Source organism: Ictidomys tridecemlineatus, chromosome 12 (assembly GCF_052094955.1).
Source record: "Ictidomys tridecemlineatus isolate mIctTri1 chromosome 12, mIctTri1.hap1, whole genome shotgun sequence".
NCBI lineage: Eukaryota > Metazoa > Chordata > Mammalia > Rodentia > Sciuridae > Ictidomys > Ictidomys tridecemlineatus.
In genome coordinates, this window is record NC_135488.1 from 63,598,116 (window position 1) to 63,617,468 (window position 19,353).

Genomic DNA, 19,353 nt, shown 5'->3' on the forward strand with positions numbered 1-19,353 from the left:
AGTTAGATGATCATTGACACAGAACAGAGAAACCTTTAACAGATTCTGGAATAAAATTACTTTATAAATGTCTTTGAAAGCCTCTGAAGTTAGTGGGGAGGTGGAGTTAATCAACAGCATAGTGATGATATTATGTAGGTAGGAAATCCTCCTTTAAAGGGGTAATGGTTTCATTGTGTGATTAGCTGGGAAGTGCCAAGACCTCAAAGAACAAACTGAAACTTGGAAATCAAAAGGAACTGCAATCTATCTTTTTTCTTTCCTTTTTAAAATTTCAGCCACTGTGTTTCAGAGTGAGAAGTATCATTTACTAAGTGAGGTGTAAAAGAAAAATGACAAAGGAAATTCTGGTCTAGAAACATCAAGCTTCTTAAAACATTTAATGTGTTCCCAGGTACCACCAAGAAAGAAATACTGTGTGGAATACTTTACAAACTTCCTTTATTTTGGAACTTTTCTGGGTGGAGCACTTTTCTGGACTAGTGTTCCATGCAACAGTTGAGGAAGCCTAGGTCAGTCTTAAAAAGAGTTAATATCTTGGTGGGTGTATAAGTCAGGGCTTTTAGGCAACAACAAAGCCATACCTGCATAATTTAAGCCTAAAAAGGAAATTTATTGGAGCTGGGCACAGTGGTGCATGCATGTAATCCCAGCTGCTCTGGAGGCTGAGGCAGGAGGATTGCAAGTTCAAAGCCACTCTCAGCAAAAGCAAGGTGCTAAGACTCAATGAGATCTGGGTTGGTTCAATCCCTGGTACCAAACCGGGAAAAAAAAAAAAAAAGGAAATTTATTAGTAAAGTGACCATTTGCTCTCAGACTCAATGGGAATGGCTGGGAAATGGGCAGAACAAAGGAAGATCAAAGAAGACTCTCAAAATGTTCTTAAAGAAACTCAGACATCTCTGAAACAGTGCATTATTGTCTCACTCACACAATAATAATGGCATCTGAATACCGGAGCCTGCGTAACATGCCTGAGATCCAGCTACCAGGTAGTTGGTGTGGCGGGGGGGCATACTGTTTCTGTTTGTCCTCTGACTAGGGATTGGGGTCCCATCTACCACTGAGTTTGAGATTTGTCTTTACTATGAAGAGTATTCTGGATAGCCAGAAAGGACAACTCTCTCTACAGCCCTTTACAGGCTGTGTCACTTGGACTGGTGAAGCTGTGTCTTATTTAACTGCAAACACATCCTCTTTCCAAGAGCAGGAAACCCACTCTTTTACATTATCACATCCAGCTCCAAATCCAGGACCCCAGAGGGTGTGATTTCCCTCCTCTAGATCTGTCATGATTCCATTATATCCAATGGTAAATGAGAAGAAAAATAATTAAAGTGAAATTAATGATATAAAAACACATCTGACACAGTAAGAAGGAAAGACTGGGAGTGGCTTCAGCTCTCATTTCTGCTGTGTTCATGAGGCCATATGACTTCCTTCCATAACCATTTATTCTGCTTTCCTTTTCCCCTTTAGCCAGTACATCAACTGTCTGGGTTCCTTACTTTGTGGCATAAACCACAACTTCATTTCTGGTTCAGCCTATAAGTCATTGGGTTTGTCAAGGTTTCCAGAAGAATTCCAAACTTTACAGATTGAACTAAGTGGACAGACACAAGGTATCTACTGCTTGGGGTCTAGTCATGACCCTCCTTGTCCCTTGTCTTAGCCATCTATGCTGCATAACATACTATCCCCAAATTTATTGTCTTTCAATAACAAAAATTTATTACTTTATAATGTTGGTGATTCAGGTATACAGTTGTAGGCTTAGCTGGGTACCTCCAGATCAAGTTCTCTCCTGAGATTCTGGTCAAATCATTGTCTGGGGCTGTGGTCTCATCTGAAGACTTAACTGGTGGGGGAGGGTCATGCTCTCAGTTCACAAGGATATGAATACCAAGAGGCAGGGATCATTGGGTGCCATCTTAATGGATACTCACTACTTCCCATTTATATGTCAGCAAACTTCTCTCTCTCTCTCTCTCTCTCTCTCTCTCTCTCTCTCTCTCATACTGAGTGTTTAACCCAGGGAGTGTTTATCCTCAATTCTTTTAATGTTTTATTTTGAGACAGGGTCATGTTTACATTGGGGCCTTGCTAAATTGCTGAGGCTGGCCTCAAACTTGTGATCCTCTTGACTCAGCCTATATAGTTTCTGGGATTACAGGCTTGTGCCACTGTGCCTGGCTTATCTCCAGCCTTTAAAAATTTTTTATTTATTTGGTATTGGGAATTGAATCCAGGGCAACTTAACCACTGAGCCACACTTCAGCCCTTTTATGTATTTTATTTAGAGACAGGATCTCATTTAGTTACTTAGGGCCTCTCTAAATGGCTGAGGCTGGCTTAGAACTTGTGATCCTCCTGGCTCAGCCTCCTGAGCTGCTGGGATTACAGGTGTGCACAACCATTCCTGGCTAAACATTTTATTCTGAGATAGTATCTAGCTAAGTTGCCCAGGCTGGCCTCATACTTGGCCTCCTGCCTCACCCCTCCTAAGCAGTTGGAATTACTAATGTGCTCCAGTGGGAGTGGTTTTCCTTCCTTTGCATCTCAGGATCAACTATCTTATGTGGTCAACATGGAGATATACTTTCTAGATCCTCCTTCAAATAAAAACCTGTTGCCCACGGTTGGGAGTGCTGTCAGCAAATGGCTTCCAACTGTCAGCTCCTTAGGGAGCTTAGTTATAGATGTCCCCTCACCCAAGGCCACAGCCTTGCCTACATGACCTATATCCAGTGAATGATGGAGCCAGGTAATTAGGCCTGGTCATTCTGGCCCAAAGAGGACATGTGTGGTGGGCCATTTGTGCTCCAGGGCTCCTTGTGGGAATGACTGAGGCTTCTTGGGTCTACACATTACAGTAGCAGTTCAACTTCCCTCCTTGCCCAGCCACTCCTTCCCACTCCTTGCACAGATATTGATTCTTTATAAACATTCTGCAAACCAAACTCCATTCTAGTGTCTGCTTTTTGAAAATCCAGCTGTGGAATTGCTAAACCTATATTCATTTTAAAAAAGTAAATAAAAACTCAGTTCAATGGATTTTGGGGAAAGCAACAGTCCTGTTTTAAAGCATATGCTATATGCATACATCAGCTCCCCGACATTTCAAGGCCTTGTCTTCCAGTTGATAACTGACTCATTGATGAACTGGTCTACTGGTCTTTAAGGCCAGCTATTTATCTGGGTGATAAATTCAGTGAAACCTATGGACATGAATCTGTTACTTTTTTTTTTTAACTCCAAAATAAGCTGCTTAGAAAATAAGCTGGCTGTGGTGGTACACATCTGTAATCCTAGCTACTCAGGAGGCTGAGGCAGGAGGGTTGTAAATTTGAGGCCAGTCTGGGTAACTTTAGTGAGATCCTATTTTAAATTAAAATGATAAAAATAAAAAGGGCTGGGGATCTATCTTAGTGGTAGAACATCCCTGGGTTTAATCCCCAATACTAGGGGGAAACAAAAGCTGAGCTGTGTAGAGCGCCAATCAATAAATGACTATAGATAGTGTTGCTGGCAGGACTGTGGCAAGAAGTGAAAACAAATCCAAACTCAAAAGCAAATTTCTTTGTTAAGAAGGACAAGGCATTGCCCCCTCCATGAAGGTGGGAATCCAATATAATTAATCTGACATCAGGTAGCACTTTAATCCATCAAGGGAATGGTACCATTTGTGTGTGTGTGTGTGTGTGTGTGTGTGTGTGTGTGTGTGTGTGTGTGTGTGGTGATGGTGGTGGGGATTGAACCCAGAGCCTTGTGTATGCCAGGCAAGTATTCTACCAACTGAGCTATATCCCCAGCCAAGAAATGGTACCATTTTGAGGGCTCACAGTTAGCTGCTGGGTTGGAAGGTTGGGCCCTGACCAATGGCAGCCTTGGGGAGGTGAGACCCATGCTGTGGAGCCCATGCACACCTTCTGTGTATAACACTTTGATCATGAGCCCACTGAGTAGTCATGGAAAGGCCAAGCAAAATAACCTTAGAATCAACAAGTCCAGTGATTATTGAGAGTGCCCTCTTCTGGGAGTATTGATGTGGGACAAAACTGTTCTACTCAGTTGGACCAATTCATCATCCTGTTCCTGATAAAACGGTTTAATATAACTAATGAATTACTAGGTAGTTGAGTACTCGTACCTCCGTGTGTAGAGAAGTAGAGCTATCCTTCCTCTTAATAATTATAGCCCATTTATCTGTGTACTGGTGCTTGTATTAACTCACTGAATTCCTGTCATCCCCATGAGGTTGATATCATCGCACCTGCTTTACAGACAAGGTGGTTGTATCACAGAGGCCTTAAGAAATGTTGTAAATAGAGTTCTGTCTTGAAAGTAGCCAACCCAGATTTGAGAAGGTGATCTGGCTCCAGAAACCTTGTTCTCTAAGACCATGGGGTGCCATCTCTTTGTCCCAGTTTCTCTGACCTTCCTTCTTCCTTTCAGGGTGCTACATTCTTTAGGACCCCACTTTTCCAGGAATTACCTTCTCTGCCATAAAAGTTTACTCCTACTTTTCCCTCAGATCTCTGCTCAACTGGCCCTTCTCAGGGGAGCCTTCTCTAATCCCTGCTGTTACATGCTCTGATGACTCCAAGTGCTTTCCCATCAGGGCTCTGAACCCAGCAGGGGTTTATTTATTATAAATTATTTATTATAAATGCCTCACTCTGTGTTCACCATCTATGTAGGGCCTGGCATCCAGAGAGCATGCTGTCAATTTGTTGAATGGCTCTCTGGTGCGTGATTTTGGGTGTGCCTTGATTCCCTGGGAATGTTCTGTGTGTGTGTGATGGATGGGCAGTGGATTGCTCTTTTCAAGACCCTGGACATACTTGCAGCCATGGATTTATTATTATGGACCCTGGAGGTCTAAATGTTGGCCACAAGATGGCTTACTTCTCTTTCTAGTTCAAGATCATTAACTCTGGGCGAGCGCCATCAGATATTTTCATTCAACAATCATCTTGGCCGAATGACTTTTGTTATGAGGCTCTGAGTTGGATGTTTCCACATAAAATTACCTTACTTCACTGGAACCTGTCAAGATAACAGCGGCTGCCCTGTGTCATCCAACCAACTAGTGTATGGCAGAGCTAGGAATTCTGCCATAGGATACATGTTTTCCCACCAGATTGCTGGTTTTCAGTCTTTCTTCTGTGGAACTCATTTAGACAATTATTAAAAATACTGATGCCTAGGCCCCAACTGACCCTGCCTGGTTCAGTCAGACTCTCTGGGGTTGGGTGCTGACATTTTTACATATGTGTACCTAAGACGGAACATCACTGCAGTAATTCCTAGACTTGTAGCTCTCATTCTCTTCCTGCCCAACCTGGGGAAGGGGAGGAGAAGTGTGAGCGTGGAGTCTGTGCTGCAGGGGCCAGTTGAAAGGCAGCTATATTGTGAGAAATGGATTTAATTTGTAGGAAACAAAAACATGTAACTATATGATTCTTTGCCTTGTGTTTTGATAAAAGTTGTTTGGAAAAATGTCATGTTTGACAACACTGCACACTACATTTTGTTGTTGTTTTGGGCTTTGTCAGGGATGTGCTTTCTTTTTCTTTTTAGTTGTCAATGGACCTTTATTTAATTTGTTTATATGCAGTGCTGAGAATCAAACCCAGTGCCTCACACAGGCTAGGCAAGCGCTTTACCACCGAGCCATACCACCAGCCCTTTATTTTTCTTATCTACAAGGTGGCCAAGAATTATCCAGAAAGAATTGTGCTCTTCTGCAGAGCAGGGGCCATGGCTGTTTTACTTAAGGCTGAAAGTCTACATCTAGCATAGAGCTTGGCATACAGTGGACACTTCAGAAATCTCTCTTGATGAATAAATGAATGTGTGAGTGAATGAATGAGAAGCAATGTCATCATCCATTTTGTTTGGTGTGTGTGTGTGTGTGTGTGTGTGTGTGTGTTCACAATAGCTCTAGATGGAAGCCACTCATTGTAAGAGGCTTGGTTGAAAACAGTACTGCAGGGATAATTTAGGGGACTGGGGAGAAAAGTGAAGGTTTATATTCCAGTTAGGGAGACTGATCAAACTACAGAGCCAGCTCAAGAGCTTGGTGAGGGAAAGAAGTTTGCAAACTTAGTCAGACAGTTAAAGAAACAAAAGCATAGGACTGGGGCTGTAGCTCCTTGGTGGTGTGTTTGCATTGCACGTGTGAGGCACTGGCTTCCATCCTCAGCACACATAAAAGTAAATAAATACATTGTGTTAATATACAACTAAAAATATTTTTAAAAAGAAACAAAAGTATTGAATTGCAACTTGGACGGTTATCTAATTTACTTTCTGAGAAAGAATGAAACAGAAATGTTTGGAGGGCTGGGGTTGTGGCTTAGTGGTAGAGCGCTTGCCTAGCATGGGTGAGGCACTGGGTTTGATTCTCAGCTCCACATATAAATAAGCAAAATAAAATCCATTGTCAACTAAAAAATATTTTTTTTAAAATAAATATTTGGAGAAAAATCTGTTGTTAAAGTTGGCAAAGAAAGTTCAGGGGAGCCTGCTCAGCATTCATGTATAAAATGAAGTGTTCTGATTCACTAGAACGTGGGCATTTGTCAGGGTTGCATAATTTGTTGGCCTGATGATTTTAATTTGTAGAGGACAGAATGTCCTGTTGTAATATTGCATATATTATTGTGGGATTTTGTGTTTTTAGAAGTCTTGTTCCTTTTGTGGGTTTGAGCTTAGAATATGCTATAGGTTGTACGTACACTTGAGAGATCAGTTCTCATTCCATTACCTCCCTCCCCCAGAAGGAGAGGGGAACTGGGCCTGGAGCAGTGTGATATGAATGAATGAATTACAAAATCCTTGTCATGAGTTATGCTGCCATCATCTTCAGTTCCTCCTTGCTGAGGAACCAGTGCTAACTCCTGACCAGTGTGGTTAAGGGGACAGTTTCATACCTGGGGATTCTCTTTGGTGTTCCATGACATTAAGAAATGTAAGATAAATTTGTATTGTTTTAAATCACTGAGTTTGTGGTAATTTGTTATAGCCGCAAGAGGAAACTAATATAGGAAGCAAAACACCCTATCTTCTGTGGAGAAGTAGATGAGCAGTAGATAGGAAATGCATAATGCAGTGATTAGTTCATTTTAATTGAAGTCTTCATTTGAAATGTTGAAGGCTTTTCCTTTGAGATTAGAAATGAGATATAGATGCCTCAAGTCACCATCTCTATTCAACAACTAGAGGTCCTTGCCAATGCAATAAGGCAAGAGAAATACAAAGTAGAATTGGGAATATAGAAATAAAAATAACATTAATCATAGATAATATGATTCCATTAATAGGAAATTCTAAAGCATCTACAGGTAAATTGTCAGCATTAATTAGTAAATTTTATAAGATTGCAGGATAGAAGCCTATTGAGGGAAGGAGAGAATTGAGCACCACCTCCTGAAGGGAAGAGTATCTATGTGTATTATTTGGGATTCTCCTGTAGGAAAATTTGTCTTTCTGTTATATTTATTTAAATCAGCTTTGACTCATGAAAGTTTATTTTATACTTTGGTTTATAATCCATTTGTGGCCCAAATATCTCCATCTTTGGCCATTGGGAACTCTTTCAGGTTGGTTCTTGTCTCATTTTGACACGCTCTCATCCTGTTGCTTATCCTTTTGTTTTTTGAGCACTTCCTTAATTTTTGGTACACAAGATATTCCAGGTGTATTTGAATTTTCCCTGATACAACCTTAGAATCATCAATTTCTCCAAAGATCCCTGGTATCTTTTATTGGAGAATAGCATTTAGAAGCCAAGATATTGGTGTTGAGTGTGTTTGTTGCTACTGGAGTGTTATCATTTCTAGACTCTCTCAGCCAACAAAACTAGGTAATTGAGGTATGTATACTAACTTCCCTGAGGCCTGTGGGACAGTTCTGGCCAGATGTAATGGTCATTTTCTCTAATTGCATAGTCATTCTCCCCTCTCCTCTCTACCCGATTCTTCCCTCCCTCTTGTCTTCTACTGTCTCTACTCCCCAGGTTGTTGCTCACTGTCATGTCTTTCATGCCTTGACTGGAGGAACTTAGATGACCACTTCTTGGAAGTGACTCTCAGCACTACTGGGACATTTCAAACAACAGAAGTCTATTTTTTAATTCTCATTGATGGTGTCCATGGTCCTCCTTCAAGCATAAAGCTGTTGCACCCCAAGAAGTGGGGAAAGTGGTCAAACTTCCTTCACCCTTATCCAGAGAAGGTCTTAGAACCCAGGGATCATGGAGAGAAGGGAAACAGGAAAAATGAGCACAGACTTCCCTTTCTCTTATCACAGTAGTGATTTTTGGTCACTCTAGGTTAGACCAAAGTTCCTCTTTACTTAGGAAAAACAGATAGTCTCCTGAATGTTCACCAAAGAATTGTCTACTTCCCTGGTTGGAAGGTATGTCTGAGGAAACTGCCTCCCTGCTCTGTCTTTTCTCCTTCTAGTCCAGGGACCACTTAGAGCACCCAGAGTTTTGCATGGCAGAAGAGCTCAATAAATACCTGCAGATGAGCATGGCCATAGGAAAATAGCTTGTGACTCACTCCTTCCTCAAAAAGGAAATGAAACTTCTTCTGGTTTGGGACTTTTATGTCCGGCTCCTCTGAAAACCCAGGATTTCCTGTTTCTTGCTCAGCTTCCTCCTGCTGGGCCAGCCTTTTGCTCAGCAATCAGCAGAATATTCACCTGAGGCCTCCATTTCCATCACTGGGAGTAATTGCTACCTAACCTTGATTTGTTACCTAGGACTACTAAGGAGGCATCCAGGGGCCCTATCCATAACTCATGCTAGAAACCAATAGTGATTTGGGAAAAGTCAATTTCTTGGCAGAAGTGGAAGAGACCAGATATTCCCAAGATGTATTTTGTGGCAACTTCTATCAAATGCCCCAGGAGGAGCCTGGGACACCTGAAGGAATCTTGTGTAAACTGGTTTATTTTCTACCTCAGGACTGACAGGTTGTAGATATTGGGCCAGGAAACAGCAGCAGAAAGCCTGAGGTGACTCTGGGCTTAGACTGAGTACCAAGCAAGAAAACCCAGAAGCAGAATATTCCAAGCCCTTCTAAGCCCTGGTGAAACCAAGGTTGTGCCACCCGATGAGCAGCTGAAGACAGTGGGTATAGTCACAGAAGTTCAGAGGCAGGCAGTGGGCCAGAGTCAAGCCCTCAGTTTGTGACAAAGGTCAGAGCAGATTTCAGGCCTGGAAGCTACAGGCAGAAGTGGGAAGGGAGGACATGAGCCAAGACAGATGGGGTGCCATCTTTGTTACTTGGCTTCCTTCCCAGGGCTGGGGAAAATGAAGTAAGTGGTCCTGTCTGGGTTTCCTCATCCTGTCAGACTCAGCTTCAGCCTGAGCCCAGTCACCTGGAAAGGGAGCAACAAGAGAATATAAGGACACTGGCCCGCCAGGCAAGGCCATATGAGCAGGAGGGCAGGACGCTCTCAAACATCAAAGGAAACAGAAGCTCCGCAAGTATAGGTAGCTATTCTGTAGGTTCCTGATACCACCTGTCATCTAGTGCCAATGCTTAGACTTAGTGAGGCCAGGTCAGGTTTCTTGAAAGCTCCTGTGGCCAGAACTTTTATTTATTTCTGGGTAAAGTATAAATCATATCTCCTTCGGCCTTTCCCATGGGAATGAAAACTACTGGAGGCAATGGAAAGACATATTAGCTTCTCTAAGGCACGTCCCACAGAATGTAGAGAGTCATGATCAACCATCAAATCTTCCGCTCACTTATCATCTATTCATCCATCCATCCTCTATCTATCCATCCATCCATTAATCTTCTCTTCTTTCACTCTTTCACTAAATACTCCGTTCTCCCATCCAAGAATTCTTCCATCATCCTACCCATCCATCATCCATTCTTCATTCATTCATTCATCCACTGATCATCCATCCATTCATCCAATTATCTGTAACATCTTCTTTCCCTTTCTTCTCCTTCTTTTCTCCCTTTCCTCTTTCCCACTTTCTGAGAAATACTTGTCTAAAGTTTGCTATGTGCCAGGTTTCTCAGATTTGGCAGACTTCTTTTAAGCATGAGAAAATTTTCAGGAGAACATTTAGTCCTTCACTGGGCCCTAAATCATCTCCTTTGTTTCTTAAACATCTCCCACATATGGAACTCTCTAGTTCAGGTTGTAGAGAAGGAGACAGGAAGTAGGAAAATAGAATAAGGGAAGAAGAGAGAGAGAGAGAGAGAGAGAGAGAGAGAGAGAGAGAGAGAGAGAGAGAGAGAGAGAGAGAGAGAAGAAGAAGAAGAAGAAGAAGAAGAAGAAGAAGAAGAAGAAGAAGAAGAAGAAGAAGAAGAAGAAGAAGAAGAAGGAGAGGGAGAGGGAGAGGGAGAGGGAGAGGGAGAGGGAGAGGGAGAGGGAGAGGGAGAGGGAGAGGGAGAGGGAGAGGGAGAGGGAGAAAGGAAAAAAACCCAGTTCCTACTCTGATGCTGCTCAGCCTCCCCACTCTGTTGGAGGTACTAACAACTACAGGAAGCAGGGAGGAAAACCTATATCTTACAATTACATTTTCACTCTCTAAACTGCATTTTTAAAAAGGGTACTGCATCAGCTAAGATGCCTTAACAAAATAAAGCAGAATGCTTTATTGAAATTGTCTCCTAATTGGTCTCCCTGCTTCCAGGATTCCTGCAGCCTGATCTATGCTCCTCCACAATCAGAGTGATCTTTCTATAATGTTCCTGTGCTTCTTTCTTCCCTTCCTGAAGCTTTCTATTGGCTCCATATTATCCACAAGACAGAAGTCAAGTTCCTCCACATGATCTAAAAGGATCTTCATGATCTGACCCCAGGCACCTTGTTAGCCCCATACCCCCTGCCTTCTGTCATATACTTTATACTCACACAGCAACATCTACTTAAAAATTTCCAGGCATTCCGTGCTGCATTATGTTCCCCTGTTTTGCATATGCTCATTCCTCTACCTGGAACATTTTGTCATTACTCTTCCTTTGAATTGTACATGTTCATCCATTGTTATGCTCAGCACATTGTATTACAATTCCTTTGCTCAGGTCTATATTTCCTTTCAGATGTGGAGTTGCTTGAGTGAAAAGACTGTGAGCCGTCCATCTTTGCGTCCCTGTGCCTGGTGCAGAGTTTGGTGCCTGGAAGACACTTGATATCTCTTTGTGGGGTATAAGGATGGGTGGGTAGATGATAGATGAAGGAAACCTTACAAGAGAAATGGGATAGCTTTGAGACAAGATGGTTAAAGTGTCCATCCACAGACTCCCAGGGAAGACAAATGGTTTCTTTCTGAAAACTCAGAGCTTTGAGGAGATCAAGCTGTGGCCTTGGTCAGGCCAGGATTCTAAGCCAGGAATGGGGAACTTCAGGATGACATAGTGACCTGCTGTGGTCACTATCCACCAGTCTCAGAGAAACTTCCTGTTTTCTCTGGATAAAACGTGCTTGGGGAGACAGGTGGCCAGAAGCACCTGTGCATGAGTGTGGGGGATGAAGGCCGCAGAGATGGAGGTCCCCGATGCGCACTTCACTGTGGACAAACAGAATATCTCCCTCTGGCCCCGAGGCAAGCACCGGTTGTTGCTTTGTGCTCTGGGTCCAAACCCACCCTTTGCTGTCCTTAACAGAACTTTGATTCTTCTTCCAGAGCCTCCTCCCAAGCAGGATCCATCTCTGGTCCTGCGGAAACCTCTCATCCTCCGCGTGGCATTAATCTGCCTGTCACTGGTCCTGGTCGCCTCCGTCGTGCTGCAAGCCATTCTCTGTAAGTCCTCAGGATTCACATCCCTTTTGTCCTTCTCCACAGCTAGTTGGCTCCCTGGGGACCCAGACCTTCTCTTTCCTGCTCTCTCTTTCCTAAGGCATTTCATTTGTCTCCTTTCTCCTCTTTCTGTGTGCAGTCACAGGGTGCCCTGTCCCCAATAGACTGAGCTGCCACTCTTCCTTCCCAGTTTCTGGGAGGTTTTCCTGATTGGCTCCGGGGCCTGCAAGTTTGTGCTTCCATCCTCAGGACACATTCACCTATTTTTTGCACCCCATGCTATTGTCTCCCCTATCTCCCAACTGAGGTGGCCCAGAGCCCCAGGCTATGGGGAGAGTGACAAGGTTGTGCTTGAGGACATGCCTTTCCCAAATTTGCTCTGAATACTCAGAGGAGATTCAGGACTGACTTCTAATGGCTGCTTCTGCTTGCCTGTGAGGTCTGCAGAAAACCTGTGCTTTATCCATCTTCTCATCATCTGTCTCCACCAGAGCTCCTGGCGCTCCCTGGGTGCCCACTGAATGCTTGCTGAACATTGATGAATGACTGAAGAGTAGTAGCTGCTCCTTGGACTGTCTTAGTTTCTTAGGAAGTTTGAGCCTGACCCTCCCCTTCCTTCCTTTCTCATCCTGACTATACCCCCCTCTTCTTTCCCTGGGAATCTGCTCAGCTGACCTCTTAACTTTCATACATTCAGATCCCTGGTTTATGGGCACAATATCGGACATAAAGACAGATGCCCAGTTGCTGAAAGGTCGTGTGAACAACGTCAGTGCCCTGAGTTCTAAAGTTGAGAAGAACAGCCGTGATGTGGAGGCAGCCGGCGTGCAGATCCGGATGGTGGATGCCAGCCTGGATAGTGTGAATGCTCAGATCCTGACATTGACAGCCAGCATAGAAAAAGCCACTGCAGAGATCCAAAGCTTAACAAGAAATTGGGAGGAGGTGGGTCATTTAAATGCCCAAATCCCAGAGTTAAAAAGAGATTTGGACAAAGCCAGTGCTTTAAATGCCAAGGTCCGGGGACTGCAGAGCAGCTTGGAGACCATCAGCAAGTCACTCAAACAACAAAGTAAGTGACTCAGGAAATGGCATTGCAAAATGACCAGTGGCCCCTCTGAGACCTGCTTGCCTCAGACACGAGACCACTGAACTGCTGGGTGAGAAGCAAGGGGAAGGCATGTGCTGGAAAATGAAGGAGTGAGAACTTAGCATTGGGGTTGAGGAAAACTTTGGGGGATATTAGAAGAGAAAACCTCATGGTTCAGCTTGGGCCCCCACACCAAGGAATGGAGCATTACGGGATCTCTGTTCTGGCCCACATCTCACCATTTCCCATTAAATTCCTTACCTCAAGCCCAGGGGCCAGCTATTTGTTACTGTTAGTGGAGAATTGCTTCTCCTTCATGGGAAAGAAGGGTTTGCAATCCATCTCCTCTTAGTCTCTCTTCTCTAATCCCAGAGACCCTATCCACCAGTCTCAGTGAGACTTTCAGGATCCATGAGGATGTCCCCAAGCTCCCATAGCAGGATCCAAAGACCCCAGGGCCCAACCCCATTCTTTGTGGTCTCTGGAATCCCATTCAAGTAGCCAGCCCCATCCTGCAGCCCCAGGGAACAGAAGCCAGGGCTCACCTTTGGCTCTTATCCCCCAGATGACATCCTGCAGATGGTTTCCCAAGACTGGAAGTACTTCAAGGGGAACTTCTACTACTTCTCTCACACCCCAAAGACCTGGTACAGTGCCCAGCAGTTCTGTGTGTCCAGGAACTCACATCTGACTTCAGTGACCTCCAAGAGCGAGCAGGTGAGTGTGGTTTCTCGGGGTGGAAGGGGGCTCTGTAAAGGGGTGTGCTAACACCTGTCTCAGGGACGTTGGGCAAGGCTAATAAAAAAGCCCTAAATATCGGTGACCTAACAATGAAAGATTATTTCTCCTTTATACTACCTGTCTCACAAGAACCAGCAAGCAGGTTCTGCTCATTGTGGTTCCTCAGGGACCTCAGTGTCACCGTAACACATTATCTACAATCACTAAGATTTAGGAAAGGGAATGTAGTGAATTGTGCACTGACTCTTATAGCTTCTGCCCCAATGTGACAAAATTACTTCTGCTCACATTTCACCGGAGAAAGCAAATTACATACAGTACTGTTAGCTTTTAAAATTTTTGTTTATTTATTATTTTTTGTTTTGAGACAGGGTCTCTCTAAATTTCTTAGGGCTTCACTAAATTGCTGAGTCTGACTTTGAGCTTGCAATCTTTCTGCCTCAGCCGTCCAAGTCACTGGGATTACATGTGTACAACATTTTGCCTGGCCAGTACTGCTAACTTTTAAAGAAGGCCGGGAGGGGTGTTCTTTCCATGTGTCCAGAAAATGGAAATATTTGTGAATAGCATTAATGACTTGACAAGACTTAAGAAATTTCTTTTCTAATGAGGCAGCATATTGATCTTTCTATCTGGGAGGTGGAGAGTATAGCAGAAAAGTGCTCTGGAGTAACCTAGAGCCCTAACCTGCCATCTAACTAGTCCTGGAGCCTTGGGGTAGACTACTTACCTTCACTGGGCTTCAGACTATTAGTTGATGAAACCTGCATAGTAATGGTGCCTGCTTCAGAGAATAAAGGAGAAGATGCATGATATAATATGTACAAGGCACCAGAAGACTGTTCCTGGTAACTTGCACATATTAAAGGCTCACTGAATTTTTTTAAATCTAAAAATAGCTTTTTAAAAAAAATTTAAAATTTGTTCTAATTAGTTATACATGACAGTAGAATGCATTTTGACCCATTGTACACAAATGGAGCACAACTTCTCATTCCTCTGGCTGTACATGGTGCAGTCACACCGGTTGTGTAATCATATGTGTATAGAGGGTAATAACGTCTGTCTCATTCCACCCTCGTTCCCATATCCACAGCCCCACCCCTCCCCTCACTCCCCTCTGCATAATCCAAAGTTCTTTCATTCTTTCCTAATCCCCACCCCCACTATGGATCAGCATCTACTGATCAGAGAAAATGTTTGGCCTTTGGTTTTTGAGATTGGCTTATTTTATTTGGCATAATATTCTCTAGTTCTATCCACTTACCTGAAAATGCCATAATTTCATTCTTCTTTAAGGCTGAATAATATTCCATTGTGTATATGTACCACATTTTCTTTATCCATTCACCTGTTGAAGGACACCTAGGTTGGTTCCATAGTTTAGCTATTGTGAATTGAGGTGCTATAAACATTGATGTGGCTGCGTCACTGTCGTATGCTGATTTCAAGTCCTTTGAATGTGAACTGAGGAATGGGATAGCTAGGTCAAATGGTGGTTCCATTCTAAGTTTTCTGAGGATTCTCCATACTGCTTTTTAGAGTAGTTGCACCAATTTGCAGTCCCACCAGCAATGTACGAGTGTGCTTTTTTTCCCCACATCCTCTCCAACAATTATTATTGTTTGTATCCTTGAGAATTGCCATTCTGACTGAAGAGGCTCACTGAGTTTAAACACTGTCCTCTGGGCCATTCTCTTGGGGTCTCTGCTGTGTAGTTTACCTGAGTCTTTCTTGTACTCTAGTACCTGCTTCTGGAAAAGTAGAAAGACCTGGGTCCTGAGTTTGTTAGTTGCAGAGCAAAGACAAAATCAGAACTTGAAAGACAGACTCTGGGTTCCCAGTAAAGGCAGGAAGAGGCCTGAGAGGGTCCAGCGTGTGCCTTGGGCCTGTGAGTTCAGAGGCTATCACTGAGCATCAATACCTGGAGATAGGTACTCAAACTTCAGGTCATGGCCAACACATCTGATTATTCTGAGTTCCCCACAGGAGTTTCTGTACAAGACAGCAAGTGACTTTCCATTCTGGATTGGCCTAACCAAAACAGGGAGTGAAGGGAACTGGTACTGGATGGATAATACTCCATTCAATGACCCAAGTCTGAGGTGAGCCTCTCGTACCCTCCTTCCCCACCTGACTCTCCTCGGGCATCAAGGATGGGAGTATTTCCCATGGATCATGGGGTTTGTGATTCATCCCTGTCCTAGCACGATGGGAACATGGGAACTGAGACCTGGCTCACTGCTGGCACTCATTGACTGAGGGACCTGGGACAAATCTGTGGCCTTCCACAGCCTCTGGGATTTGGCAGCAGGGCCTTCTACTCAGCTTGAGCAGGGGGTTCCACCCCAAGTCAAAATCTTTGCAGAGTGGGTTCATGAAGGGGCTCATTAATGGTGGGCTTAGAGGCTGAAGTCGAACCAATCTCCCTCCTCTTAGGCTTGGGTGCAAAAGATTTGCTTTGGTTTGTTCTTACCTAGGACCAAAGGTGAGGGAAAAACAAAGGGGTTGAAGTAACTCATTTCTTTATTGGAAATTAATTGTTTTCCAATTTTGTCAATAAGTCTTTCTTTGTTTTTTGATTTGGAAGGTTCTGGATTCCAGGTGAGCCCAACAATGCGGGAAACAATGAACACTGTGCCGATATGAGGTTTCCTTTGCTCATGTCATGGAATGACGCTTCCTGTGATAAAACGTTACCTTTCGTTTGTAAGCAGCCCTACGTTCCATCAGAACCCTGAAAGGACTTGCCCCAGCTCAATGCTTGTTGAATTTGAGGAACTGTCTCTTCTCAATATGCCAGGATGACTTTGTGTTTTTTTTCCCCCCTTCTTCAAAGTTAACCCCATGGCATCCTGAAGTCTGTTTTTTTTTTTTTTAATGGTCCTGGGGATTAAACCCAGGGCCTTGTGCATGCAGGCAAGCCCTCTACCAACTGAGCCATATCCCCATCCCAGTCTGTCTTTCTTGACTGGGAATTCTCTGACCCCCACAGCGGCAGCTGAAATGGAAAGCACTTGGGTTAAGTGGGAAGGGAAGAATTTAGAAGTTCACACAGCCCGGCTAAGGTGCTACAGACCCTGATCTCTGAGGCACTGCCTTAGGCTCCCCCATTTCTTCATGGACGCCTCATCTACATCACATAAAAGTCACAAGAAAAGATCAACATCTAGAAGAGACAGACCCGTTTTTACTGCATTTAAACACCATGTATACCTGTATCAAAACACCACATAAATATGCAAATTGTTTTGTATAAGTTGAAATTTAATTTAAATTAAAAAAGTAAGAATGAAATATGAAAAGAATTTGCTTCAGACCCGTCAAGCAATTCTCTTGATATTGTTTGCTCGAGGCTTTTCCTGGTTGATGCCTGAGAATTCTCACTTGCCTGCTTAGGAGGCTGGTGGCCGGCAGGTGCCCACATCACATTCCCATTGCCTTCTTCTTTCATCCCTCCGAAACTGGAACCCTTTCTTCCCTGGGGCGAGCTGCCCTGTTCAGGTCCCGGGCTGCCGTGGTCTCATATCTCCTTTTGAGCTGGCTTCACCTTCCTTCCCCTTCCTCCTCCTTATTCCCTTCCTCTCACTCACTTCCTGCCTCTGCTATGATCATCCGTCCAGCTCCTCCCCTGCACCTCCTCTGTTCTGCATTTCCTCCCTTCCTGCACCTTGTGAGGGGGAACTACTCTTTTGGTACCTGAAGGAGTTCATTTCAAATCTTTAGAATTAGACACTGCCTGGGTCCCGGCCTCTCTCCCTGTGCCCCTTTTCATTCCTAATTGTACATGTGAACGTGAAGGAAAGGCAGTCTTCCTTGCTGGATGTGAAATTCTGGGGCACTGTTATGGTTTGGAGGTGAGGTGTCCACCAAAAGCTCACGTGTGAGACCATGCAAGAAGATTCAGAGGAGAAATGATTGGGTTGTGAGAGTCTTAACCCAATCAGTGAACTAATCCTCTGACAGGGATTAACTGAGTGGTAAGTGGGAGGGTGTGGCTGGAGGAGGTGGGAATTAGGGGCGTGGCTTTCCCAGGGCATTTTTTTTTTTTTTTAAATCTAGTGAGTGAAGTCTCTCTGCTCTCTGATCATCATGTGAGCCTCTTCCCTCGGCCACTTTCTTCTGCCATATTGTTCCTTACCTGGAGACCTCAGGAAAAAAGCCAGCTGTCAATGGACTGAGACCTCTGAAACCTTGAGCCCTCAAATAAACTTTCCCTCCTCCAAAGTTATTCTGGTTGGGTCCTTTAGTCACAGCATTAAAACAGGCACCCTTAAGGCATGGCTGGAGGGTCAAAAATAACCAGGAGTAGGGAGGGACATTCTGGTCCTGGAAATGCCACAAAATATGAACAGTACTTACCTCTAGTTTTATTGAAGTTAAGTAGAGCAAGGTCTATAATATCATGACCTTGGTGACTTCTCTTCTTGGGTGTCCCTAGAGAGTCTTCTGTTCTCTAGCTTTGTTCCAAGGAGAAGTCTGGTCAAGTTCCCCACTCTCTTCAAGGAGACGCCATTCACAGGTATCAGGTCCAAATCACAAGTCCAGTGGCTGAGGCAGAAATGCAGGCAGAGGCCGCCCCAGCCAGGGGAGCAGAGAGAAAGCAGGAGGGAGTGGGGGTTAGTGTTGGGATGGGCTCAGCAGAACAGTCCTACTAGGGTCCCCATTAGGACCCCAGGGAAAGCACTCTAAATGAGCAACCAGCAGCAGGTTGATCTATGTGCAAAAGGATCAGAGCTGAAGGCACAGGGCTGTGTTTAAGCTCTAAAATATGTGGTAAAATCTTTAAAATATGAATTTGAGCCTCACAGGGCTCTAAAAACCTAACCCTAATTTCCTCTGTCTCACCAGATATGGTCCCCCTAACTGAAATGCTCCCCACGTGACTAGTTCCTTACTAACTGGGTCAGCTAAACTCAACCCAAGGATAGTTTCCATTTTCCTGCCAGCTGGGAAATTATTCAACAAGCCAATCACACTCTGCTGCAGGAACTGAAGCCCCTCATCCTCGTGCTACTATGACACCAGCCTTCCTTGCTGGTTTGCTCTGCTCCCAAGAGTAACCCCATGGGCCCTGCATGACATGTGGTGTATTTCTCCCCTGGACTATGAGTCTACGTGATTAGTAAACTGCTGTCAATCTTATCTGTCCAGTGGCAGATGTCATGGGTTTGGCTATCCTATACTATTTTAGGGCAGAGAATCCCTCCCTCACCCAGGGGGTGAACGGGGCATGATAGAACAAGGCTGCTCAGGGATCTGTGTTGGTCCTGGTGTGAAGACACGGGCTGGGAAAACTAGACCATTTTTTTCTGGGGGAAAAAAAGTTGAACCAGGAAATATCAAAGAGAATGAGGCAGCTAATGTGAAAGTTGGGCTGCAAGGCCCCAGTTAGAGAAGGCCATGGGGCCATCATGGGGCACCTATGGAAAGTGGCAATGAGCAGAAACCATGAGAGAGAGAAAAGAGGTGAGCATAGAACGCCCGCCTCGCATGAGTGAGGCCCTGAGTTCGATCCTCAGCATCACATAAAAGTAAACAAAATAAAGATATTGTGTCCATGTATAACTAAAAAAATTTTAAAAATAAATAAATAAAGATATTGTGTCCGACTACAACTAAAAATAAAAAAAAATTAAAAAGCTTAAAAAATAAAAAGAAAAGAGGTGAAGCACATGAGGACTGTGTCTACCAGAGAGAAGGGAACGTTTAGCACAAGAGGTGCTAAGATGCGGAGACGAAG

At 44.1% G+C, this 19,353-nt stretch overlaps 1 protein-coding gene across 5 annotated transcripts in view; it reads left to right on the forward strand.

Annotated features, from left to right (window-relative positions):
* The window catches only part of Cd207 (CD207 molecule), a 50,570-nt gene extending 33,652 nt beyond the window's left edge, over positions 1–16,918 (forward strand). For 3 of the 5 annotated variants that reach the window (XM_078029047.1, XM_078029045.1, XM_078029046.1), the window contains exons 5-9: positions 11,666–11,782; positions 12,477–12,851; positions 13,435–13,586; positions 15,600–15,715; positions 16,201–16,918. In XM_078029047.1, the coding sequence (XP_077885173.1) occupies positions 11,666–11,782; positions 12,477–12,851; positions 13,435–13,586; positions 15,600–15,715; positions 16,201–16,351 (911 nt within the window). In that variant the 3' untranslated portion in view covers positions 16,352–16,918. Of the gene's footprint in view, positions 1–10,503; positions 11,585–11,665; positions 11,783–12,476; positions 12,852–13,434; positions 13,587–15,599; positions 15,716–16,200 lie in introns of those variants that run through there. The other 2 variants (XM_005322128.4, XM_078029048.1) reach the window with 2 other exon arrangements.
* The last annotated feature ends 2,435 nt before the right edge of the window (positions 16,919–19,353 follow it).